Consider the following 27,061-nt stretch of genomic DNA (forward strand, 5'->3'; position numbering starts at 1 on the left):
ATAGCGCCTACTAGCGATCATAAAGGGCATTACATTTTTGGGGGGATTCGACACAACCTAGAGGCCATGTGTGGTACTGAATATTTCCTAAACGTGAAAATACCGATCCATCGACGGTTTGTCAACTCAGTGCTAGAACTGCTTGAATGTAGGTTGGAACGGACCATCTGCATGGGCTCTATCTCTCATCAACCCAGCGGCAAGACAAGGATCCAAGAATGGTTTTAGTGCATGTCGGATATCTGGTTCTTCCTGTATTTGGCTCAGTAAGAAATAGAGGTATTTATATATATTTATCTTTAACAATTACGTGTGCCCTGTTAATCTCAATATCGCTAAAGCTGCTCGCTAACCTGGTCGAAAATCTCTTTTAGGATCCATTCCAACAAGCGACTGTGTTGTTGTCCTAGCTACTTGGCTACCAAACAGCTGTTCCGTTCTATATAAAGCGAATGATAGCTAAACTAGGACAAAACAGTATGTTTGCCATACAAGGCTATTATGTTCTCATTCGTTACATTTTTATTAACAATTGCACGACCATATTACACATTTTGGTAGTATGGGTCTGATCGTATATAAACACAAAATAGCCTTTTCAGGTAGCTATTGACAGCTAACTAACGTTAGCTATCTAATTGTTATATGGACGCGCGTTGACCGATGCTATTTAGCTAACGCTAGCTACCTTTTTAAACGTTAAGCTATTTTTGGACATGATATTGTAGTAAGTCAGCTCTATTTCAACACATATAAGCACAGCCATTGAAATGAATGGCAGTGGTGAAATGTCAGAGAGGAATGCGTGAAACACGTTCAAACTTGTTTGAAGGTTAGTTAGCTGGTTACAAAGTGCTAGCTCGGTCGGTCTGTTTGTAGGGAGAATGTATTTAATCCCAGGATGTCATTTGAAGATCATCTTTACTGCTTGTCAATAGGATTTTATGACTAATTAAATTAGCTAGCTAGCTAAAGAATGTTTGCTATATCGCAACTACTAGCTAACAAACAGGCTAAATTGTCATATTTTAAGATGTCAGTCAGGAAGATCTTTAAACACGTAACGTTAGCTAATTTAGCTAGCTATGTAGGTTGTTTTTCCAATCTCGTCTGAGCGTTTCGTATTCTGTATTTGCAGTAAACTCGATATATTTAGTATGATATGTTATGTTTTATGCAAACATCTATGTTATGAATTATAGCTAACGTTAGCTCGGCCAGGAGTTAGGTTAGCTAACATGCTAAGTAGTTGCAGAGTAGCTAAAATTCTAGTTGTCTGTGATGAGATTCGAGCTCACGGTATACGCCCACCTGACTAACCAACCAACAAACTTTCGTTTTTATTTAAGTAATCGTATCTTATTTAACTAAACGTAATATATAATACTAATTTAAGTGTCCCGGATTTACCTTGTTTACCTTTACTATGTTATGTCTCGTCTATGAGACCAGGCTGATCCACCAGTTGATTTTAGACAGTAATTCCCCATTGATTCAGTATCAAAACATACTTAAGCAATAAGGCACGAGGGTGTGTGGTATATGGCCAATATACCACGGCTAAGTTGCTGTTCATAACCGTGACGCAATGCGGAGTGCCCGGATATTGGCCATTTACCACAAACCCCCCGAGGTACCTTATTGCTATTATAAACTGGTTACCAAAGTAATTAGAGCAGTATCAATAAATATTTTGTCATATACATTGTATATGGTCTGATATACCACGGCTGTCAGCCAATCAGCATTCAGGGCGTGAACCACCCAGTTTATGAAGTTGCATAAACCGTCTAGGCTACGGTGTAGCATATTAAGTTCATGCAGTGGCATCAATTATTTCACATTGTGCTTTTATTTCTGTTCTTATTTCCTGTTTCATAGTTTCGAGGCTGGCTCTACATTCTGCATTTATCAGATCTTTGTCGTCCCTCCCATTGTGTAGCTAATGATCATCTGCTGCTGTGTGGTGTGGCGTGGCCTGGCCTCTGCCTGTTCTCTGCATTTAGCTGTATTGAATCCCTTCTTCATTTCCTCTTTCCATCAGAAGACGACATTGGTGTATATATAACAACAACAAAAATGTATCATTCAACCATAGAGTATATGTGGAAAAACTAAAACAAATAGCTAACACCTATATAATAACTTTTTGTCTTTGTCAAGTTGTTGTAGATTTAACACATTTTTACCTCTTAAAGAGAATCAAATGTATGTCATTGTGTACCTCCCATTCAGTCTTGATTATGACAACAGCCTATTGTAAATCCCTGTAAAGTGGATACATTTTGCATGGATTCTATTTCTGCACTGCTTTACTGAACACCAGAATTTGGCAAATTTTCTTTCTTTTTTCCCCATGGAAAATGCATTGTACAAAGGTAGCTAAGTAATAGTATATTTTGCTCCAATTGGCATTCTTTTTACATGTACAATTACATGTTAAGCTTATGCATTGTCATATTTCATTGTATATGATCACACACAATTATAATTACCTCGGTCATCTGAGTGATTTCAAAATAGACAACACATCAACATTTTATAAATACTGATACACTTCACCTGTTCCCAACAACCTGTCATAACCGCCTCCATTTGTGTAACCCTTTTGTTCCTCTTGAAAATGAATATCTTTGAAACACTGAATTATCAGGCCTTTTGCTCGCTAAAGCCAAAACCAAATCGTAATGCTATAAGTGTAGATGCTCTCACTGGTTGTTCACTTCCCAATGAGCCTCCCCACTAACAAAAATACAAAATGCTATCCATTTCACAGGGATGCTTATCTCCTGCACTGCTACAGTGAATCTTCTAGTAGAGTAATAACGTATTGTATTGTTTGGTTGTGGTCTCTCTTTACCTTTTTGTTCTGGTAATGGTACTTTCAGTGCATGGTCACATTATGATTCATATGATTTAGTTTTTTTTTTTTACATTGAATAGTAAATTCCAATGTAATCTTTCTGTAGTAAAGATGTACCCTACCGTGCTGTAGCCAACCACATCTGCTCATTAGATGCTGCTTCTGTTCTTATTAACCCTATATGGAGCATGGTGGGCCTTGCCTTCAGTCAATGTTGTTTATTTTTGTTGCATGGTGTTTATATTATCATTATTACAAAAACACAAATTCCACAAACTAATATTTTTCAATAAAGAATATAGTATTTTTCCTAACCTTCAGTGTGCTTCTTGCTGATTTCCATTTATTGTCTTTAGCCCTCCCCTCGTCCCTACCTTCCCCCTTCCACCCCACCCACCTCTCCCGCTGTGACAAAGATAGACAATTTCAATGCTTTTATCATCACAAGGCCTGAATGAGTCTGTCCCCTGTCATTCATGGTGATTGTACCACTGAGACAATTGAAAGTGCAGTGTGCCGAAGTTAACTTGGATCAAATGATTTAACCATTGTGACTGGTTAGGAGCTAAATGTGAGACAAAATAACCCACTCCATTCAGATGTTTCTGAAAGATCACAGAGCCTTGACTATTTCACAAGGCATTTTGTAGCACTGCACCTTCAAGTCTACTCCAACTTAATGACCCAAATGCAATGTAGACTTTGCCTTTTTCTCAATTGTAGGGCTTTCACCTGTTTTCATCTGAATGTGTTAGCCACTCTACCACCAACACTTTCAAATGTTCTTCGTGTTCGAAAAGGTGAAGGTGACTTTCACAAAGGCCTATAGATAGATCCGTCCCGCACTGTTTGTGCTAGGCTGCGTATAGCTCAGTGGATACATTCAGTTTACATTTGTTTGATGTTCTTTTTCCAGGACTTCTCATGCTGCCAGAGTCCAAAATGCATTTACCGCAATGGAAAACATGTCACTGACTATGAAATATCATCCTATAAATTGTGTTCTCCCCTTTCAAACATATTTTGTCATATTGCCATCAATGTCACAATGCAGCCTAGGCCACCTTCATGCTAATTCCAAACCATTCCCATTACTATCAATTATCAATGTTATTTCCATTAGAATTGTCAGTCCTATATAGTATGGAGACGGTGTACTGAAACTGTAGTGCACTGTACTAGTCTCTGATTCAACAGCAGCCTGTTTTCTTCAGCTGCCAAATAGCTGTGGTTAGAAGAGGGGAAAAGTACTGTCAAACTATTTCCTCTGCACCAACAAATCTACGCTTGGGGAAAAGTTTGGGTAGCAGTGTGTGTCAGTGAGAGTAAGATACAGGCCTAGGCAGTATTTTAATTTATTTCTTGAAGGAGATATATGTTGTAGGCTTTATGTGGCTTTGGCCTTGACTCGTGCTCATAGATATTTCTGGGTAGTGATGTATAAACAGACACATCATTGATGTTGTGCTATATAATGTTACCCACAGTTCAACAGTTCAGTTATCAGAAAAAGGACACACTCACAGCAATGCTATCACATTGTTAAAATCCTCAGTGATTTATAAAGGATGAACAGTTTGTGTCATAAAAAAATAAACATCTTAGGAATAGATGTTCTGCCTTTTGTCCCACTGTGGATCAATGATGTCATTCATGTGAATGTCACACTGTAGATCTTGAAGTTGGAGAATATTTCTGGCAGCACTTCTATCAAAGGGATTCGAGGTCATTCCGATATTTTACAGAACACTTCTGGCAGCACTTCTATCAAAGGGATTCAAGGTCATTCAGATTTGTTACCGGTACCCCTAGATTTTAAAACTAGTTTAATTTGAAAAGCACTCTGTTACACAATTTAAATGCACAGTCCTGGGCACGCACATTGCCGAAGAGTCAGATGCCCAGAGGTGAGAATCCAACCAGAAGGTCAAATGTCACATGATGCCATAATAGACCGTGTTTGGAAGTATTAACATTTTCCATGCAGGTTTGAATGTGTTACTTCACCATATCTCCCTATCCCCTGATGTAAGTTTCACCATAGGTAAGAGTTAGGGCTTTTGTAAAGATCCTCCTACAGAAACACAATTACATCACACAAACGCACACTCCATGTCACATACACAATAAATTCTAACCTACCGTTTCTCTCTCAGGTGTCTGACTCCCTCTCATTGTTTCCACAGGATCCCACTTTAACCGGCAGCAGCAGCAGCATAGCCATGCTACCTCTTGCCGGCACTTCCAGCTAGGCCCCCAGGCCCAGCTGCCCATTGACTTCCCAATGCCCCACCCAGGTCAGCCCCAGTCGGGCATCAACCCCCACCTGGCTCCCCCTGGCCATCAGCATTCTCACCAGCTCCACCTGCCCCTACCCCCCACACACCAGTTCCAGGACATTTCTGCCCCCCCTTTCCTACCTCAGGCCTTACACCAGCAGTACCTCCTCCAGCAGCAGATCCTAGAGACCCAGCACCGGCGCATCATGCCACCTTCCAGGTATGGGGACCTGGTTTCTGGCTAAGCACGGCACTCCCATAGTAACTTGGGTACCTCCATAAGCTATAGAAAAGTCAAGGTTTGTATTAACAACTACAGTATATTTGAGGGGTAGTTTGGCATGTGTTTTCACACCTCAAAAGTGCTTTAAAGTTGAGTCAAAATTTCCATTGGATCTGTACATCCACACAACATATGGCATGGAATATGATGTGCACAGAAACCTTTTTTGGTTGTCCTGTCAGCAGACACCAGCCCCACAGACTGCGGCCGGGTTACGAGTTGGCTCCCGCCCTCCACATCCCCCCACAGCCTGCGGCCCAGCAGCCTCGCTACCTGGCTGAAGGCACAGACTGGTAAGACGCCAGCTTGCACTCATACAATAATAAGGCTTAATAATGTGGCTTCATTGTTAAAGGGATACTTTGGGATTTTGGCAAATATGCCCTTTATCTACTTCCCAAGAGTCAGATGAACTTGTGGATACCATTTGTATACCATTTATGTCCAGTACGAAGGAAGTTAGAGGTAGCGTTCTAGCAGATGCCAATAGACTTCCAGTCATTGTGTTAACTCTAGTTAGCATTGGCTAGCAAAACTAGCTCTAACTTCCTTCATACTGGACACAGTCCAGTAAAAATGGCATCCACGAGTGCATCTGACTCCGGGGAAGTTGACAAAATACTGAGGTATCCATTTAAGTCTCAAACATTACTCCTGGACTGTGGATAATCTTAATTTTCTAATTTGAGTCACCTGTTCCCACAGGCATGATGGATTATTTGTCACATGCGCCGAATACAACAGGTGTAGACCTTACAGTGAAATGCTGACTTTACAAGCCCTTAACCAACAATACAGTTTTTTTTTAAATAACTGTTGAGTAAAAAATAAAGAGCAGCAGTAAAATTACAGTAGCAAGGCTATATATAGGGGCTACCAGTACAGAGTCAATGTGTGGGTCAGTTGAGTGACTATAGGTAGATAATAAACAGAGAGTAGCAGCAGCGTAAAAGAGGGGGAGGGGAGGGACAATGCAAATAGTCTGGGTAGCCCTTTGATTAGCTGTTCAGGAGTCTTATGGCTTGGAGGTAGAAGCTGTTAAGAAGCCTCTTGGAGGCAGGCCACTCGATTTCGTCTCTGCGTTATATTGGCATCGAACATGTCAGGGGGTGACCTTGATAATTTATTGTTAAAACGAGAGGCTACCTGGATCTTTAACTTAGAGACCCTTGCTCCCTTCGGTCTCAACGTAGACTTTGATCTGAAGCCATTCTTGTGATTATTGTGACTTTGCCATTGTAGTTGTTTGTAAGCTTGTGTAGTCGAAAATGAATCTATGATCGTATGCTATCCATTTATTGTTTGTATGCTGTTTTTTTGTATGCTATTTTAATATTTGATAATTAATCAATGATATTAGGCCACTCTTGGCCATGATTACAGACACCTGTGTTTTTGACACTATATAAATGAGTCATCCCACCGTGTTTGTGATCTAACCCTGATGAAGACAGCTTGGCTGTTGAAACATTGGTAATTACATTTTTGCATCTGAGCTCCTAGAGTGTGCGTCTCTCTTTTATTTTCAAGAAGCCTTTTGGACCTAGACTTAGCTCTCCGGTACCGCTTGCCGTGCGGTAGCAGAGAGAAGAGTCTATGACTAGGGTGGCTGGAGTCTTTGATAATTTTTAGGGCCTTCCACTGACACCACCTAGTATAGAGGTCCTGGATAGCAGGAAGCTTGGCCCCAGTGATGTACTGGGCCATTTTTGTTGGGTCTGTGTTTAACTGGTTTCTCTCTTATGTCTCCTCCTCTGTTGTGTGGTTGGTCAGGGATTTGAGTGTGGACGCGGGGCTCCCTCCTCCTCAGTACCACGTCCGCCCACTGCCCCAGCACTACCATCACTACCTGACATCTCCCAGGATGCATCACTTCCCCAGGAACAATGCCTCCACCCAAGTGGTGAGATCATCACAACTATTTTTGCCATGATATTTAAATGAACAGAATGTACATTTACAATTAAAGCGATGTTCAATGATCTGTGCAATCATGGCATCCATATTTGTTGTACCACCCGTAGTGTTTGATTTGGTCTTTACACCATAGATCATTGTAGAGAGTTGGTTTAGGGATGGCTGGCATCTGTATGAAATTCAAAGATGTTTTCTCAGAGTTGAGGAGATGGTATCCAGATTACTCCCTTACTATCTCTCTGTATGGTCTCTCTAGGTTGTCCATGAGATCAGAAACTACCCGTATCCTCAGTTACACCTGCTGGCCCTGCAGGGTCTCAACCCCTCCCGCCACGCATCAGCTGTGAGAGAGAGCTATGAGGTACTGTTATCCCAGTCACACAGCTAACTCCAGTCAACCCTGTCACACTCTCACCCCGACACACACACACACACTCTGGTAATCACACGGCTGTCCTCACGCCTCTGTCCCTGCCTCCAATGCTGTAGACAGCCTCATGTGGGACTGCTCCTCTCTTTTCCACGACTTCTGTTTTCCAGATGCTTCTGAATCTAAAAGCTATTGTTTTATTTTGCTTTGTTCTTTTGTTGTTTTTATCGGACTGAAATAAGAGCCAGTATAAATGAAGTGTCTTGAGGTAGAGACAAATGCTTGTTCCAGATGTTTAACAGTCTTCCCACATGTGTTGCCTGTAGGAGCTACTGCAGCTGGAGGACAGGTTGGGCAGTGTGAACCGAGGGGCTGTCCAGACCACTATTGAAAGGTTTACCTACCCTCACAAATACAAGAAGGTAAGAATATGCCCTCAGTTTGTGTCTGTAACGGATGTACCGAGGCAGAATATTGAATAAAGCACAATAGAACAGAATGACACGGACGAACACTGCCGTCTCATTTTAGGTCATTGTTAGCCAAAAATCTCTCCAAGGAATCCTCTCCCCTTGCAGTCCAAATGGACTTGTTATTTACACAACAGTCAGATGGTTTGGAGTGTACCCAATTTAAGACCACAGATGACTCCTCTTGCAGGTGAAAGGACAAATTATTATAAAGCTGTGTGTGTCTTGTGAGACTTATTTGAATATACTGAAGGAATCATAGGCATGCATGACATTTTAGTGAATCATTGAGACTGGAACCTGAAGCACACTTTTTAATTGTGTCAGCAGTATTTGCAGTAGATATAAGGGAGATGGTAATAAACTGGGTTTGTCATTGCATACCTAGTCATGTATCTGAACTACAATATGTGGACTTCAAGCATCTTTCTCTTTTCATGTGAACTATCAAAACTTAGCGAATGAAATTGAGTTAAATTTAAAAATATGCATATTGCTTTTTGTAAAAAAAAATTAAAAAATTATATTTTATTTTCCAGAGGATACCTCAGGACCTGAAGCTCGGGCTGGTGGATGAGGAACTGGATACAGATGAGAAGTGTACCATCTGTCTATCAATGCTGGAGGATGGAGAGGATGTCAGGTTGGTCTAGTCACAATGCTAATGACAATGTTATTGTCATGGTAATTTTGGTGCCAAAGCAGACTACAGTTTGCAGATCTCTGTATCTATGGTAATTCATATTAACACTCTTCATCCTCTTCCTCCACCACCAGGAGATTACCCTGCATGCACCTCTTCCACCAGGCGTGTGTGGACCAGTGGCTGGCCACTAGTAGGAAATGCCCCATATGCAGGGTGGACATTGAGACCCAGCTGGCACCAGACAGCTGATGCCTCCTTTCCCTGCCCCCATCTTGTAAAACCCCACCTCATCCCTAGGGGGAACTCTGCCAAACGTCCCCCTTCCCATCTGCATCACATATGAGCCTGCCTTCTGAGCCAGCTGAGGAAGACAATGAGTGGGATAGGAGGTGAGAGGGATTAACAAAGCACACTGATCCAAACAATAGAGAAACAAAAGAGGCCGATGGATGGATGGATAGATGAAGAAGAGAGGCAGAAGGGTGCCAGAATGTATGGACAGATTTACAGGGCCTTGATGAGTCTCCATCAGGGTTTTGCACCGTAGCATTAGCTTCTCCGTACACTCAGAGATGTGATCCTCCATTAAACCACCTAGCGAGCATGTGTGTTGTGTTGTTGGGTTTGTATATGTGTACTGGTCTCACTCCCTCTTGATGAAACCCAAAATGCTGAGCTCTAGCTACAGCACATCTGTGCGAAATATGACAAGATATGAAATCAGCAGTGGGCTGTTTCTTGAAATGAGCTTCTGTGGCCTAATACATATGGTGTAATGGAGTGTAGTAGTCTTGTTATTGATCACCAGTATTTAACAGGGTGACAGTGTGGTGTAGCAAGCAAAAATCCCACTTTAAGAAATAAGGTGGGAAAAAATACAAAATGGGGAAATAGTCTTCTTTAAAAGAGGGTAATAGGCATACAAGCAGCCTTTAGGCAATGAGGAAGTGCTAGCTATGTACAAAGGCCAATCAATAGGTGGATTTCCAGTACAGTAGATCTCTGCTATCACAGTGGATGCTAGAGATGCTAACCAGGCATGGCTTCAGTGGTTTGTATTGTGCTGTATTGGGGCCTCTATACTCTAGAATTGAGGCCACAGATATGCATGCTGTATGGCAGGCTTGAGCTGTCTTGTGGTTGTGGAGCAGTAGGAAGTCTGCGCAGGATGACGTTTATTGTCATGAGTCTTGTCCTGGAGGCAGAACTCCGCTAGACAGAACAGCTGCAAAGTCAGAATTGGCTACATTGTAAAAATTCATTAAAACAATTTTAGGTTAGGATTAGCAGTGTGGTTAGGTTTAAAATCAGATTCTATGACTTTGTGGCTGTGCCAGCTAGTGACCACACTGCATAGTGGCCTCCAGAACAACATTCATACCGGGGGAAAAACGGAAAAGTCTGCAGTATCTCTGCATGTGAACCATACACTGTATGACTCTCTCCCTCATCCATGGAGCAGGATGAAGTTTCCCTTAGATGCTGATCTTAGGTCAGTGTTGCATCTCCCCTCCTAATAATTAAAATTAGAATTGGTGGAGAGGAACGCTGATTATAGAACTGTGCCTATGGGCAACTTCTACTCACAGCCTCATCCATAGCACGATTTTTAAGGCTGGCATTGGCTGGAGGATGCAGTGTCTGTGTATTGTCTTTAGAGTGAATACAATGTAGTTATTTTCTAATATACACTACCACTTAGAAATGTCCTTGTTTTTGAAAGAAAAGCAAAAAAAATGTCCATTAAAATAGCATAAAATTGATCAGAAATACAGTGTAGACATAGTTAATGTTGTAAATGACTATTGTAGCTGGAAACTCCAGATTTTTTAAAATGGGATATCTACAGAGGCCCATTATCAGCAACCATCACTCCCCTGTTCCAATGGCACATTGTGTTAGCTAATCCAAGTTTGTAATCGAACCCACAAATGCTGATGCTCCATATACTCAACTAGTCTAAAGAAGGCCAGTTTTATTGCTTCTTTAATCAGAACAACAGTTTCCCCCTGTGCTAACATAATTGCAAAAGTTTTTTCTAATGATCAATTAGCCTTTTAAAATGATAAACTTGGATTAGCTAACACAACATGCCATTGGAACACAGGAGTGATGGTTGTTGATAATGGGCCCCTGTACGACTGTACATAGATATTCAATAAAAAAAATCTGCCATTTCCAGCTACAATAGTCATTTACAACATTAACAATGTCTACACTGTATTTCTGATCAATTTTATGATATTTTAAAAGACAATTTTTAAAAAATCTTTCAATAACAAGGACATTTTTAAGTGACCCCAAACTTTTGAATGATAGTGTATACCAGGACCTTATTGCCTACAGAACAAACCCATGTGATTTATACAGTACATAGCAAACAACCTACATTGTGTTTCGGTTCCCTTCCTTTCAATCTCAGTTGTTCCCGTTTTTCGATACAAGAATACAGCTGGTGTCCCATATAGAGATCCAACTCGTAAGCCTTTGTTCTGTGTTGTGGAATGTGTAAGATGGTCCCCCATGATGGTAGTCGTATGGTATTGCTAGAACCACTGTAAACTGTTCAGTGATGGAAGCTGTTTTCCCTATATCGTGCATGAATCATGTTGGTGTAGTTCACTTGAAAGAGGGTTAAAGGGAGAAAAAGCCATTTATTTAAAAATACCAAACAATTATTCTTAGTATTTATATTTATTTGATTTGTTATTAGTCCTTTCTTCATTTCAGTTTTCTTTCTATCAATTTGTTTTGAGCACTCATGCTAATTTGGACATTGGACCAAGTCCTTGTCCATGTCTTACCATTTTGAAGAAATGGCTGCAATACTGCAGAAAACATTTATTGTTGCAATAATCTAGCTTGTTTTGTTAATGCACTATGGCGTTGTCTGAAATAGATTTGGTGGTGTGGGGTCTCCTTGTTCTAGCTTAGCTTGTGTTCGGTTACATGTATCTTCATGCTTCCTTGTGTTCTCTTGGTGGTTGACTTGACTGTGTGTTGTGTTTTTTATTTCCCTTTGTCCAAACCCTTCCATCCAAAAAACTACAGACAGACAAGGAGGGTTGCAACTTCACATAGGAGGCTCTGAGTTGAAATGCCTTAAGTATTTCACAATAATTTGGAGTGGAAATAACACAAGATGTTGGGGGGGATACCTCATTATGCATAGGTTGGTGGGGATGCTTTTCATGCAAGTTGTGTTTTTCAGAAGAAGAATTGTCATTTGGAAGGGTGACAAGGTGTAACGGGCTCTGTCTATAGCCAACGTGGTGCTGTTGATCTTCATTCCATTCCATTTAGAAGATTCCCACACTCTGCTTTAATCTAGTGAACAGACTGACCAGGGTCAAGTGTTTCAGCATGTAAACCTCGGTCATTGCACTCCTAGCATGGCTAAACTCCTCACTGGAGTTTATGATTTATGATATATGATACTTTTATTTTTCATATTTATCCCGGATCATTACCAGTTTCACAGTTTGTTTGACCTCGGTTGTATATGTCACCATATTATATCTGGATATTGGGTGTCTCCATTCAGAGCATACGTCCATAGCATCCTCTGTCCAGCTATGTTAACTCTTCCCATATGAATTAATAACTGCATCATTAGGTACTTTGTATTGCTGGCAAATGCTGTGTTTGTGTGGTTAGGTTAGGAAGGTGGCTAACATGATAAACTTGAGCTATTGATCTTGTGTTTTTCTGGTGTGATACTCTAGGTAGTAGTTTTACACCTGGGTATAATAAGCCAACCACCTGTTTTCTGTGTGCATTTTCTTAATAATAACAATGTATTCATCTTACATATATCTCATTGGAATGAAGCTGACTGGTCTTATTTTAATTTTTCCTGCTGTCACTGTCTTTACCCCATGTCTACTTCCTGGTCAGGTCACATGGTCTGGAAAAAACTCCTGGCCTTATGGTTGTCTCTAGTTACCACAGCCACAAAGTCAAAATTGGCTTTATAATAACAATGTATGAAAACAAAAATTATATTTTTGGTATTCATTTAAGGTTTGGCATAAGGTTAGTAGTGTGGACCGGGTAAAGTTTAGAATCACATTTTAATAGATCAATTGTAGAAACAGGAAAAAGTCTCTGCACACTTCCCGTCAGATGCAAATGTATTTTAATTTTAGCTGAGCTTTTGGTCAGTCGACCATCACCAGGAAATGAGAAATTGTAGAAGTAGACAGAGTTTTTATGACTTTGGATGTGGTAAATAGTGACAACCTGGCCTTACCTTTGTCCTCTGCAGACTGTATACTGGGTTGTTACTGCAGAGGAAAAGTGTATAGTATAATAACTCAAGCTGGTGAAGGGGAATGAACAGTAGAATCCTAAAGCACAAGCTTTCTAATGCATGTCCTCCTCAGGTTTTCATATGTGCACATGGGTGAAGCTCTAGACGTGTTTAATATGAGGCTGTACCTTCTTGAATATTACAGATATGTTTCTTTGCTGCTGATAAACTGTTGTTTAAACTAACCTGCCAGTGATCAAAGGGAAGTGGCCATCTTTGTACAACACACTGTTGTTTTGCTGTAACTGCGCAATGTGTTATGAGCTGGAGTATTTTATAGACACTAGAAGTATTTACCAATAATATGAAAAGCAATAGCTACATTATAATGAAGAATAACATGGATCGGTGAATGTTGTGGAAAATCTTTAGGTTCACTTTTGATGGATTTTGTACTGTATTTATTACTAATGAGGATGCAAAAACTTGCATAGCTTAACCCAAACTGTTCTGTCTCCTGTTTTATTTATTGTCTGATTGTATATGATCTTTTTCTATGTGTTTTTCAAATAAACTCCCTAAAATGCTGAAAAGACCTGTTTTAAGGATGATTACATTTTTCAAAAAATGTATTTACCTAGAGAGTTTTCATCTGTATTTTTCATAGCTGTCTACATACCACGATAAACGAGGCTGGTAGTATTACCGCACTCAATGAGCTGTATTCTGCCATAAGCAAACAGGAAAACGCTCATCCAGAGGCGGCGCTCCTAGTGGCCGGGGACTTTAATGCAGGGCAACTTAAATCAGTTTTACCTCATTTCTTTTTCTTTTTTTTCACCCCAGACAATTGTTGTTCAATAGCAAACGGTCTGAGTGGTACCCCAATGGGAATAAACTGGTTGATTCAACATTGTTTCCACATCACTTCACCCCAACATTGAATCAACTTGTAAAACTAATTGGATTAGCAAAAAGTCATCCATGTTAGGGCATTTTGTCTTTTTTTGTCCAACTTTTAACCTAAATCCAATGACATGGTGAATTTTGGGAGGGATTTTATGTTGAATTCACATTACTTGACAAACAAATGTAAATCAAAACGAGGCATTGAACTGACAACTGTGCCCAGTGGGACATCATTCATATAACATCTTTGGGTCATGTCATCACTAGCCTACATCAGGGTCAGAGGTTAACTCATTGGTCTTGTCACTGAAGACCAGGATGTAGTTGTTGGCGCAGGCCAGCTCTCTCATGATCGGCCCGTCGTCGACATGCTTGGCCAGCCAGGGGTCATATGGGAAACGGAAATTCTGGCCCATGGTCTCATCTATCACATTGATGTACTCCAGGTGCCAACCTGGGGCAGGACCTGAGAAAAACACAGGTTAGAATGGATTATGTTCTTGCCTCTATACCAATCATCACCAATCAGCTACTTCAAGACTTAGTTTTGTTTTCCCTTGCTGGAAATCCTGTGTACAGAACTGCAGTTGCGAATAAATCAATCAATGAAAAGTGAGAAAGATCCTCCTGTGTCCTGTCTCAGTCTATTTAGCCACTGTTACACCACCATCATTACCGTTAGTGATGAAACTAAACGGCATAGCATATGAAAACCTGCTCCTTACTCTTGTTGTCGTGCCTGGAACAAAGGTTGATGGGGGAGATTAAAGACAGGATGATGTCGGTGGTTCTCTCCACTTCTCCACCAATAGGACAAACGTACCACCAAATTATTATTATCTCATATAGCACCGCTGCCAGCTCACAGATCTTAGTCCTTTTGGGCCCTTTGGTTTTCGACAGCCAGTTCTCATAGTTAAACACAGACACTCGGGCTCCCGAGTGACGCAGCAGTCTAAGGCACTGCATCTCAGTGCAAGAGGTGTCACTACAGTCCCTGGTTCCCTGGTCTCTCATCCAGCCATGATTGGGAGTCCCATTGGGAGGCGCTCAATTGGCCCAATGTCGTTCGGATTTGACTGGGGTAGGCTGTCATTGTAAATAATAATTTGTTCTTAACTGACTTGCCTGGTTTATAGCCTCACTACTGTATATAGCCTGTCTTTTTACTGTTGTTTTATTTCTTTACTTACCTATTGTTCACCTAACACATTTTTTGCACTATTGGTTAGAGCCTGTAAGTAAGCGTTTCACTGTAAGCTCTACACCTGTTGTATTCGGCGCACGTGACAAATAAACTTTGATTTGATTTGATTTGAAGGAGCATCACAAGTACGTGGACAAACTGAAAGCTCCTCTCAGTAATATAATGGTATTTAGTGTGTTATTGCTCTAACAAACTCACCTTCCGGATTATGTTGGTGTCTAGTATGTTGAACAGTCTGTGATGAGACCATTGCCTCTGTCCTTGGCCAACCAGCACTTACACTGGAAGATGTACTTGATGCCTTCTGTCGGCACGACAACCGACAGCTCTCTGGGGTGGCGCTATTATCACCCAGCCGTGGGAGAGAAAAGGAGACAGAGTGAGAGGTAGACTACCACAAAAGCTCTACTTCCTCTCTGGCAAAAGTCTAAACGGGATCCTTGGGACGTCCCAACTCTGACATCACCCAATTGAAGTAAGGGTTAAGGTTAGGGTAAGGGTAGGGGTTATGGTTAGGGTGTAGGGTAGGGACGTCCCAAGGATTCCGGATAGCACTAACCGAGTTGTCGTGGCGGATACGGATCTTAAACACCTGGCCGAGATCCACCACCTCGATGGAGAACTTATTCACCAGGGCGAGACAAATAGAAAAGGGACACATGTAGTGAAGTAAAATCAACCTGACTACTTTTAATCACTATGATGGACTGAGAGAGGCTTTAGGGAATTCAGAAACAGACACACTTTGCATTAATTAGTTAACCTTTTGAAATGACACGGTTTTAGCAATACTGTGCTGTCTTTGGTTTTAGTATTCCATGAAACGACACGGTAAACTACATGGTATCTTTGCAACTTAATGTAAAGTGTGACCAAATAATAACACACATACTCTTTCAAACTTTTTGCTGTTGCTCTGACTTGCTGAGTTTGCATTCCCGTGTCTCCCAGGTCTCTGTAGATGGTGAGAAACACGTTTCTGTCGGCCACTCCCTTGCACGTGTCACCCGTTCTGACAACGCAGTGAATCATCTTCGCCGGCAGGATGGGGCCAGAGCTGCACAAACTCCTGGGTAGAGCAGACTGCAGGGCGGCTGGGGCAGCCTTCTCCTGCTATATTTACCCACCTGAAACAGCCACTAACCTCATAAACAATTATTACCACTGGGTTGTTACCTGAACAGAAGAGAAAGCCCATGTGAAAATCGAGAACATGCCAGAAAATTCTGTCGCTCTGCCATTGCTTTGGTAAACACATTGAGGGATGAGGCTGGAGAAATATCCAGTAACCACTCTCAAATTGACAGAGCTAAGGATGCAGGGACTAACCATCCATGATATAAACATTATCGTTTTAATGTTTTGAGACAATACAGTGTTTGTTTACAATTACTTTGTTTACAAACAATGGACTAAAACAAGCTTATATTTTGGGTTCTGATGACATTTAAGTTATAATAAGGTATATAATTAATATAATCAACAGGTATATAATTAATTTATTTTGACTCCCTTGTGACATGACTCCCGGATGACCTTTAAAAAACATGACCTCCTAAATCTTTCCATCAACTTCCATGTAGTCATGATGAAAGTCTTGAAACAGATGCATAAAGACAGAAGTTAACAAACGCTAGGCACAAGCAAGGGAGAAGAAAATGATACTTTAAATATCTCCTTTTTCTGGACAGAGTTGTGGCAGTGGCCTCGACAGGCCACTAACAGTTGCTGTTCCTATCCCTCGAGGCTAAGTTGGCAGCTGGCATGAATGCTGATTGGCTAAAAGCCGAGGTATATTTAAGCAATAAGGCACGACGGGTGTGGAATATGGCCAATATTCCACGGCTAAGGGCTGTTCTTCTGCACGGCGCAACGCAGAGTTCCTGGATACAGCCCTTAGCTGTGGTATATTGGCCATATACAGTTGAAGTCGGAAGTTCACAAACACTTAGGTTGGAGTCGTTAAAACTAGTTTTTCAACCACTCCACAAATTTCTTGTTGACAAACTGTAGTTTTGGTAAGACGGTTAGGACATCTACTTTGTGCATGACACAAGTAATTTTTCCAACAATTGTTTACAGACAGATTATTTAACTTATAATTCACTGTATCACAATTCCAGTGGGTCAGAAGTTTACATGCACTAAGTTGGCTGTGTCTTTAAACAGCTTGGAAAATTCCAGAAAATTATGTCATGGCTTGAGAAGCTTCTGATAGGCTAATTGACATAATTTGAGTCAATTGGAGGTGTACCTGTGAATGTATTTCAAGGCCTACCTTCAAACTCAGTGCCTCTTTGCTTGACATCATGGGAATATGAAAAGAAATCAGCCAAGACCTCAGAAAAAAAATTGGAGACCCTCCACAAGTCTGGTTCAGCAATTTCCAAAGGCCTGAAGGTACCACGTTCATCTGTATAAACAATAGTACGCAAGTATAAGCACCTTAGGACCACGTAGCCATCATACCGCTCAGGAAGGAGATGAGTTCTGTCTCCTAGAGATGACCGTACTTTGGTGTGAAAAGTACAAATCAATCCCAGAACAACGGCAAAGGACCTTGTGAAGATGCTGGAGGAAACCGGCACAAAAGTATCTATATCCACAGTAAAACGAGTCCTATATCGACATAACCTAAAAGGCCACTCAGCAAGGAAGAAGCCACTGCTCCAAAACCACCATAAAAAAGCCAGACTACGGTTTGCAACTGCACATGGGGACAAAGATCATACTTTTTGGAGTACTGTCCTCTGGTCTGATGAAACAAATATAGAACTGTTTGGCCATAATGAACAACGTTATGTTTGGAGGAAAAAGGGGGAGGCTTGCAAGCCAAAGAACACCATCCCAACCGTGAAGCACAGGGGTGGCAGCATCATGTTGTGGGGGGGTGCTTTGCTGCAGGAGGGTCTGGTGCACTTCACAAAATAGATGACATTAGCAAGGAAAATTATGTGGATATATTGAAGCAACATCTCAAGACATCAGTCAGAAAGTTAAAGCTTGGTCACAAATGGGTCTTCCAAATGGACAATGACCCCAAGCATACTTCCAAAGTTGTGGAAAAACGGCTTAAAGACAACAAAGTCAAGGTATTGGAGTGGTCATCACAAAGCCCTGACCCGAATCCAATAGAAAATGTGTGGACTTCAACTGTACAACAAACCCCTGAGGTGTCCAATGTAATTAGAGCCATAAACATCTGTTTTGTCAAACCCGTGGTATAGGTCTGATACCACAGCTTTCAGCCAATCAGCATTCAGGGCTCCAACCACACAGACCTATACCACGGGGTATGACCCAACATATATTTTTACTGCTCTAATTATGTTGGTAACTAGTTTATAATACAATACAACTTGTATACCAGAATATGTTACTTACATTTAAACTTACAGTATTAATTTAGTGACCTGAATTGCTAGTGAAGGGAACAAATATGATCTGCTCTTGTGTCGCTACAGCATACCAGTTTGCTGCACCGGAATAAGTACGGACTGAATTTACTGCAACTCAATACCCTTTTCCGTCCTCTATCGTGTCTACTTCGGCAAGAAGATGGTAAGCGCGGATGCAGTGTAACATGAAAATCTGAAATCATCCTCTTTAATTAACGTTCTCATTTGATCAACTACATGTTTGTTGTGAAGATGAAAGCATTGAAATATGGCAGACCTCAGTATTTCATGGTGTTAGTTTCATAATCGCTACAAACCCGATTAATAAACGAACGTAACAAACACTTAACGTTAGCTACTGTATCTCGCAGACGCTCAAAGTAGATGGGTATCTTCCAAATAATTTTCAATCAGCATCTCAAATTGACTGCTATTATTTATCCCCATAAATGAAACGATTTTGACAATAGCATTCATTAGTATGTCCATGTCATCCTACAAAACAAGGAAAGTAGCTAGTTTTCTCAGGTGGAACCAGCTAGCATCATTCAACATTAGCCTGTTGACGTTAGCATGTAGTTAACGAATACAGGCATCTTATGTAATGATTTTTTTGAATGAACTGGAAATTCGAATTGGTCACCATAAATGTGTTTTCACCTGTGTCACAGACGAAGGGAACGTCATCATTTGGTAAACGTCGCAACAAGACGCATGCCCTGTGTCGTCGGTGCGGCTCCAAGGCATACCACCTTCAAAAGTCCTCTTGCGGAAAGTGTGGCTACCCCGAAAAGCGCAAGAGAAAGTGTGAGTGGCTCGTGCTGTTGTCTTGGCAGATAGTTTAGTAAAATTTGATCAGTCAATTTGATCAGTCAGTGCAGTCCATTCATGTTACCAATAGGGACCATCAGTGACACTAGCTAGATGGATGGATGCTGCAAGTCAACTTACCAGAGCTAAACCTGTCAAAATTTTCCAGTGCTGCATATGTCAAACAAGCTGAAAAATTCCAGATGTCCTCACATGCAATAGTGACTTTTTGCACTTGCGGACTTTTGTTTTGTGGGGGTTTGGTCAAGCTGACCATGTTGTCACGCTGATGTATGTGTCTGTACAGCGGTTTTGCTCTTCATTGATTCTATAACACGCTCATCCTTACACTTGCAGATAACTGGAGTGCCAAGGCCAAGAGACGCAACACCACCGGGTCTGGCCGTATCAGACACCTGAGGGTTGTCTACCGCAGATTCAGGTGAGTCCAACATCCTCCCTGCAATGAATTTCAGGGCTGATTTGCATAATACATCAGGTGCAAACAGAAGAAAATGTTTCCTCGAATACAAAGATGAGCTGTTCTTAAGGCAGGAGTATGTACCTCCATTTTTCCAAAGCTTGCTTTTTTTTGTCTGTTGAATGTGAAATTGGTATCATTTTTAACTGCAGAGAAGCACCTAATTTGCCCCCTTAATCTGACCTGCGGAATCAGTTGAGACGAATCTTGTCTGTCCTTAATTGGCCCAATGTAACCAATATGATATCGCTAGCTAGTTTTGCCAAGGTGGATTAGGTTGCTCTGCACAGATGCTTTTCAGTGCTGGGTTGAACCCTCTTAGTTTTGTTTGTTGAGATATGATCATCTTACAATACACCAGGAAGGAAGGTGATGTTGGTTTTATTTGGAGTTGGTGACTGTTAAACTACTCATGAAATGTGTTTTTCTGCATTATAAATGGTGTGTCACTGCCATGATTTGACAAGTGCCCATTGCTGTGAGTGACTGAAGTGCTTGCTGACTAATCATTTTACCTTTGATATCGTGAATGCCAAATTGGAATGCTTATTTAATGCAGTGCATTTAGAAAGTATTCAGACCCCTTGACATTTTCTACATTTTGTTACAGCTAGGGATGCACCTATATGACTTTCTGTCCGATACCGATAATGAATATTTTCCTTGCCAAATAAAAAGATATCGTTAACAGATATTTTACATTTTAGTGGTCATTTAACTATTTACCTGTACTAGAATGCTTAACACACACACACACACACACACACACACACACACACACACACACACACACACACACACACACACACACACACACACACACACACACACGGATGCAGTGGTCTAAGGCACTGCGTCTCCGTGCAAGAGGTGTCACTACAGACCAAGGTTCGAATCCAGGCTGTATCACATCCGCACAATTGGCCCAGCATCATCCGGGTTAGGGGCGGGTTTGGCCGGGGTAGGCAGTCATTGTAAAAAAACAACTTGTTCTTTAACTGACTTGCTTAGTCAACATTTTTTTGTTTTACACATGATACCCCACAATGACAGGTAAATAAGGAATCTGTTTTTTTTCACTAAGTATTTGAGACTCTTTGCTATGAGACTCGACATTGAGCTCAGGTGCTTCCTGTTTCAATTGATCATCCTTGATATGTTTCTACAACTTGATTGGCACCCACCTGTGGAAAATTGAATTGATGATGATTTATAAAGGCACAAACTTGTCTATCTATATAAGGTCCCTCAGTTGACAGTGCATGTCAGAGCAAAAACCAAGCCATGAGGTTGAAGGAATTGACCGTAGGGCTCCGAGACAGGATTGTGTCGAGGCACAGATCTGGGGAAGGTTACCAAAAAAATGTCTTTAGCATTTAAGGTCTCCAAGAACAGTGTCCTCCATCATTCTTATATGGAAGAAGTTTGGAACCACCAAGACCCTTCGTAGAGCTGGCTGCCAGGCCAAATTGAGCAATCCGGGTAGAACGGTCTTGGTCAGGGAGCAAAGTAAAGAGATCCTTGATGAAAACCTGCTCCAGAGCGCTCGGGACCTCAGAATGGGGTGAAGGTTCACCTTCCAATAGAACAACGATCCTAAGCACACAGCCAAGACAACGTAGGAGTGGCTTCATGACAAGTCTCTGAATGTCCTTGCGTGGCCCAGCCAGAGCCCGGACTTGAACCCGATCTAACATCTCTGGAGAGACCTGAAAATAGCTGCTCCCCATCAGCAGAGAAGAATGGGAGAAATCTATGGATTTCACATGACTGGGGATACAGATATGCATCTGTTGGTCAAAGATACCTTAAAATAAAAAAAGGTTGAGCCGTGGATCAGAAAACCTGTTGGTTTCTGGTGTGACTATTTGCCTCATGCAGTGCGACACATCATTCAATAGTGTATCAGGCTGTTGATTGTGGAATGTTGCCCCACTCCTCTTTTAATGGCTGTGTGACATTGCTGGATATTGGCGGGAACTGGAACACACTGTCGTACACATCGATCCAGAGCATCTCAAACGAGCTCAATGGGGGACATGTCTGCGTATAGGCCATGGAAGAACTGGGACATTTTCAGCTTCCAGGAATTGTGTATAGATCCTTGCTGGCATGGAGCCATGCATTATCATCCTGAAACATGACGTGATGGCGACGAGGAATGGCACGACAATGGGCCTCAGGATCTCATCACGGTATCTCTGTGCATTCAACTTGTCATCGATTTAAAATGCCGTTGTGTTCGTTTTCCATAGCTTATGGCTGCCCATACCATAGCCCCATGGCCACCATGGGGCTCTTTGTTCTGCCATCTGCCCGGTACAGTTGAAATCAGGATTAATCTGTGAAGCGCACACTTCTCCAGCATGCCAGTGGCCATCGAAGGTGAGGAGAGCGAACACGCAGATGAGTTAACCTGGGCCATTTTTCGACAGTTTGCAGAAATTCTTCGGTTATGCAAACTCAGTTTCTCCAAAACATTTGATGCGGTTTATGGTAGAGAAACATTCAATTCTCTGGCAACAGCTCTGGTGAACATTCCTTCTGTCAGCATGCCAATTGCATGCTATCAACTTGAGACATCTGTGGCATTGTGTTGTGACAACTGCACCTTTTTGTGTGGTGGGGACAATAAACAACCACACAAAGGTTGCTACCATGTTGTCATATTGTGTTGCTGCCATGCTATGTTTTCTTAGGTCTGTCTTTATGTAATGTCTCTTTTTGTGATGTGTGTTTTGTTTTATTTAAATTTAATGTATTTTTCATTTTTAATCCCAGCCCCTGTCGCTGCGGGTGGCCTTTTTCCTTTTGGTAGGCCGTCATTGTAAACAATCATTTCTTAACTGACTTGCCTCGTTAAATAAAAAGTAAAGATGCAACTGTGTAATGATCATGCTGTTTAATCAACTTCTTGATAGCAAAGGAGAAATGCTCACTAACAGGGATGTAAACAAATTTGAGCGAAAAGTATGCCTTTGTGCGTATGGGGAAATTTCTGGTGTCTTTTTATTTCAGCTCATGAAACATGGGACCAACACTTCATATTTATTTAATTTTTATTTCACCTTTTTATTTAACCAGGTAGGCTAGTTGAGAAAAAGTTCTCATTTACAACTGCGACCTGGCCAAGATAAAGCATAGCAGTGTGAACAGACAACAACACAGTTACACATGGAGTAAACAAGTCAATAACACAGTAGAAAGAAAGTCTATACATTTTGTGCAAAAGGAGGTAGGCGGATAATTACAATTTTGCAGATTAACACTGGAGTGATAAATGATCAGATGGTCATGTGCAGGTAGAGATACTGATCTGCAAAGTAGCAGAAAAGTAAATAAATATAAGCAGTATGGGGATTAGGTAGGTAAATTGGGTGGGCTATTTACCGATGGACTATGTACAGCTGCAGCGATCGGTTAGCTGCTCAGATAGCAGATGTGTTTTCTATATTTAGTTCAGTATAGTTTACAATTCATTGTCATGCTTCCTCAATGTGTTTTTCTCTGGTCTTTTCCAGGAATGGATTCCGTGAGGGAACTGTCCCCAAGCCCAAGAGAGCAGCAGTGGCTGCCTCCAGCTCTTAGAATCTGAGTCTGAAATAAAGTCATCATAAAATGACAACTTCATCGCCTCTCGTCCTCTTTGGTCAGTTCTAAGTTATACAATGAAGATAAACAACATTTCAATGTTATCTCTGACAATAACCCTAGCAGCAACCAGTAAGTCATGGGACTTTCAGTTCTATCACTAGAAATAGTTTGATGGAAGAGTTTTCCTGCAACCAGCAGAGGGACACATTTCTCCATGGTTTTTGTTTCTAGAAGATAATAATAATATATGCCATTTAGCAGACGCTTTTATCCAAAGCGACTTACAGTCATGTGTGCATACATTCTACGTATGGGTGGTCCCGGGGATCGAACCCACTACCCTGGCGTTACAAGCGCCATGCTCTACCAACTGAGCTACACAATCAACAAAACAAACATCTGAAATAATCCACTGTTATGCTAAACATTTTTCTGCCTTTGAAGTATAACAAAGGCAGAAAAATGTTTAGGGAGTCACAGTATTGTGATTTGACAAAGGAGACACGAAGGATGGAGAAAAAAACAGGTATTTAGCAGTTCTATCAAGAAATATATTTCCCACAACTCATACTACTAGATAAGATGTGAAAATGTCATAGGTCTCAGTGATTCCATGGAGAGAGACTAACTGCTATGGTATCCAGTAATCTGATTCAATAGATTTATTACAAATCACTGTTTGTCAGTAAATTCAAAGGGTTTCACTACGGCTGCTATCCAGGCGGTGATCCTTGTGGTTAACCAAACATGCTGTCTTGTTTTCAATAGGCCCAAACCTATACATCCTTGAAAGCAAGGATGGGCATCTCCTGTCCTCTGGGGCCTGATTGGTGTCACACTTTTGCCCCAGCTAACACACCTGACACCAATTTTCTACTAATCATGATCTTCAGTTTAGGATGCTGTTAGTTTAATCAGCGGTGTTTTGCTAGGGATGGGGGATAAAAGTGAAACCTCTTCGGCCCTGAGGGCTAGAGTTGCCCTTCCTTGCTCTATAGCTCACAGGTGACACTCAGTTTGCCAGAGCAGATGTCCATTAGGCTTTCCTGCATGGCCACTCGGAGAGTGTCTCAAAGCAATGTTTATGGCCTCTTCCTTTCACTGAACATGATCACGAGAAGAACTTAAGTCCATGTAACAAGACATTTATTTGGCTTTAATTTATCATAAATGAAGCCAACCTTAATGGCTCTTTTCATACCTACATGTCAACAGTGTTTTAGTGTAAAGGTAGAGTTGACGTCGAAGTTTACATACACCTTAGCCAAATACATTTAAACTCCGTTTTTCACAATTCCTGACATTTAATCCTAGGAAAAATTCCCTGTGGTCAGTTAGGATCACCACTTTATTTTAAGAATGTGAAATGTCAGAATATTAGTGATTTATTTCAGCATTTCTTTCATCACATTCCCAGTGGGTCATAAGTTTACATACACTCAATTAGTATTTGGTAGCATTGCCTTTAAATTGTTCATCTTGGGTCAAATGTTTCGGGTAGCCTTCCACAAGCTTCTCACAATAAGTTGGATGAAATTTGGTCCATTCCTTCTGACAGAGCTGGTTTGTAGGCCTCCTCGCACGCACATGCTTTTTCAGCTCTACCCACAGATTTTCTATAGGAATGATGTCAGAACTTTGATGGCCACTCCAATACCTTGACTTTAGAAGTATGCTTGGGGTCATTGTCCAGTTGGAAGACCCATTTGCGACCAAGCTTTAACGTCCTGACTGTCTTGATGTTGCTTCAATATATCCACCAAACTTTCCTTTCTCGTGATGCTGTCTATTTTGTGAAGTGAACCAGTCCCTCCTGCAGCAAAGCACCCCCACAACATGATGCTGCCACCCATGTGCTTCATGGTTGGGATGGTGTTCTTTGGCTTGCAAGCCTCCCCCTTTTTCCTCCAAACATAATGATGGTCATTCTGGCCTAGCAGTTCTATTTTTGTTTCATCAGACCAGAGGACATTTCTCCAAAAAAGTACCATCTTTGTCCCCGTGTGCAGTTGCAAACCGTAGTCTGGCTTTTTAATGGCAGTTTTGGAGCAGTGGCTTCTTCCTTGCTGAGTGGCCTTTCAGGTTATGTCGATATAGGACTCATTTTACTGTGGATATAGATACTTTTGTACCTATTTCCTCCAGCATCTTCACAAGGTCCTTTGCTGTTGTTCTGTAATTGATTTGCACTTTTCACACCATAGTACGGTCATCTCTAGGAGACAGAACGTGTCTCCTTCCTGAGTGGTATGACGCCTGCGTGGTCCCATGGTGTTAATACTTGCATACTATTTGTACAGATTTGGAAATTGCTCCCAAGTATGAACGAGACTTGTGGAGGGTCTCCAATTTTTTTTCTGAGGTCTTGGCTGATTTCTTTTGATTTTTCCATGATGTCAAGCAAAGAGGCACTGAGTTTGAAGGTAGGCCTTGAAATACATCCACAGGTACACCTCCAATAGTCTAATTGACGTCATTTGAGTGAATCAGAAGCTTCTAAAGCCATGACATAATTTTCTGGAATTTTCCAAGCTGTTGAAAGGCACAGTCAACTTGGTGCATGTTAACTTCTGACCCACTGGAATGTGATACAGTGAAATAATATGTCTGTAAAATATAAAAAAGCGTCTGCTAAATGGCATATATTATTATATTATTATAATATAATAATATATTATTATTATTATTATATTATTATTATTATTATTATTATATTATAATTGTTGAAAAAATGACTTGTCATGCACAAAGTAGATGTCCTAACTGCTGAAACTAGTTTAACAAGAAATTTGTGGCGTGGTTGAAAAACAAGTTTTAATGACTCCAATCTAAGTGTATGTAAACTTCCAACTTCAACTGTAGGTGGTAGTGGAGTGTTATTTCATTTGAACATGTCCATGTGACTTTTGGAGACGCTTGACAGAAAATGTTGAGTTGGAATCTAGGTCCTTGATATTAGTAGCTGACCCCGTATAAGGTGGGAGTGGTGTTTTGCTTTACAGTGAAAGTTCTCCATCTTATCCAGTTTCCCATTAGCCCATGGCATAGTAGATCTCCAACTGAATTGGATTTCCATGGCTGTATATGCTTTTTTCTATCAGAATCCAGGAGGAGCTTCATCATAACAAAGTAGCTGTTCGTCTTTACAATGAAGACTCTAAAAAGACATTCAAAATAAACACGGTGGTTAGTCCATACAGGATGTAGAGGCGGAAATTAAGATTATCACAGCAGGAAAGGAGAAAAGCGTGTCAGTCATGTCGGCCAGAGCGTTTGGGTAAAAGCCCTTGATAGTGACAGCTATGACAGTTGATGATGTGGTTTCTCAGGTTAGGGTAAGTTGTTTAATTATTCTGGAACATTTTCAAACTAGAGGTCACGGGTGAGGAGAGAGTATGATAAGCATCATGATGGCATGTGTCTGTCAGCACTTAGGAGGAACTTTAACTGCGTTTTGTTTTTCTTACTGACAGTGTTGCAAGAAGACAACACTTTTTAAAAGACAACTTGATACGAAGTGCATAAAACATGAGGCATTTTACTCCAATGTAGTCTGTTGATGGATTCTGGGTTCTGACTCAA

The 27,061-nt window shown here is 41.1% G+C and overlaps 3 protein-coding genes across 4 annotated transcripts; 2 read left to right on the forward strand and 1 right to left on the reverse strand.

Annotated features, from left to right (window-relative positions):
• Positions 1-37: 37 nt before the first annotated feature.
• LOC124036544 (E3 ubiquitin-protein ligase RNF165-like) lies at positions 38-10,601 on the forward strand. Of its 2 annotated transcripts, none has more exons than XM_046351253.1 (8): positions 38-279; positions 5,050-5,362; positions 5,611-5,718; positions 7,199-7,328; positions 7,599-7,703; positions 8,039-8,134; positions 8,722-8,825; positions 8,960-10,601. In XM_046351253.1, exons 1-8 carry the CDS (start codon positions 219-221, stop codon positions 9,075-9,077), a joined length of 1,035 nt encoding a protein of 344 aa, XP_046207209.1. In that variant the 5' UTR covers positions 38-218; the 3' UTR covers positions 9,078-10,601. The 2 variants fall into 2 exon arrangements, with proteins under 2 accessions (XP_046207209.1, XP_046207208.1); XM_046351252.1 differs by having other exon boundaries at positions 39-279; positions 5,608-5,718.
• A 3,211-nt stretch (positions 10,602-13,812) lies between these two features.
• On the reverse strand, positions 13,813-16,925 carry LOC124036545 (lipoxygenase homology domain-containing protein 1-like). The gene is made up of 3 exons (XM_046351255.1): positions 16,089-16,925; positions 15,395-15,537; positions 13,813-14,455 (listed from the first exon to the last, which is right to left on the reverse strand). Exons 1-3 carry the CDS (start codon positions 16,226-16,228, stop codon positions 14,253-14,255), a joined length of 486 nt encoding a protein of 161 aa, XP_046207211.1. The 5' UTR covers positions 16,229-16,925; the 3' UTR covers positions 13,813-14,252.
• Positions 16,926-18,642: 1,717 nt separating this feature from the next.
• LOC124036546 (60S ribosomal protein L37-like) lies at positions 18,643-23,510 on the forward strand. The gene is made up of 4 exons (XM_046351256.1): positions 18,643-18,757; positions 19,266-19,401; positions 19,762-19,846; positions 23,407-23,510. The coding sequence occupies exons 1-4, from the start codon at positions 18,755-18,757 to the stop codon at positions 23,471-23,473; spliced, it is 291 nt and encodes a 96-aa protein (XP_046207212.1). The 5' UTR covers positions 18,643-18,754; the 3' UTR covers positions 23,474-23,510.
• Positions 23,511-27,061: the final 3,551 nt, after the last annotated feature.

This window comes from Oncorhynchus gorbuscha, linkage group LG05 (assembly GCF_021184085.1).
Source record: "Oncorhynchus gorbuscha isolate QuinsamMale2020 ecotype Even-year linkage group LG05, OgorEven_v1.0, whole genome shotgun sequence".
In the NCBI taxonomy this organism is placed as follows: domain Eukaryota; kingdom Metazoa; phylum Chordata; class Actinopteri; order Salmoniformes; family Salmonidae; genus Oncorhynchus; species Oncorhynchus gorbuscha.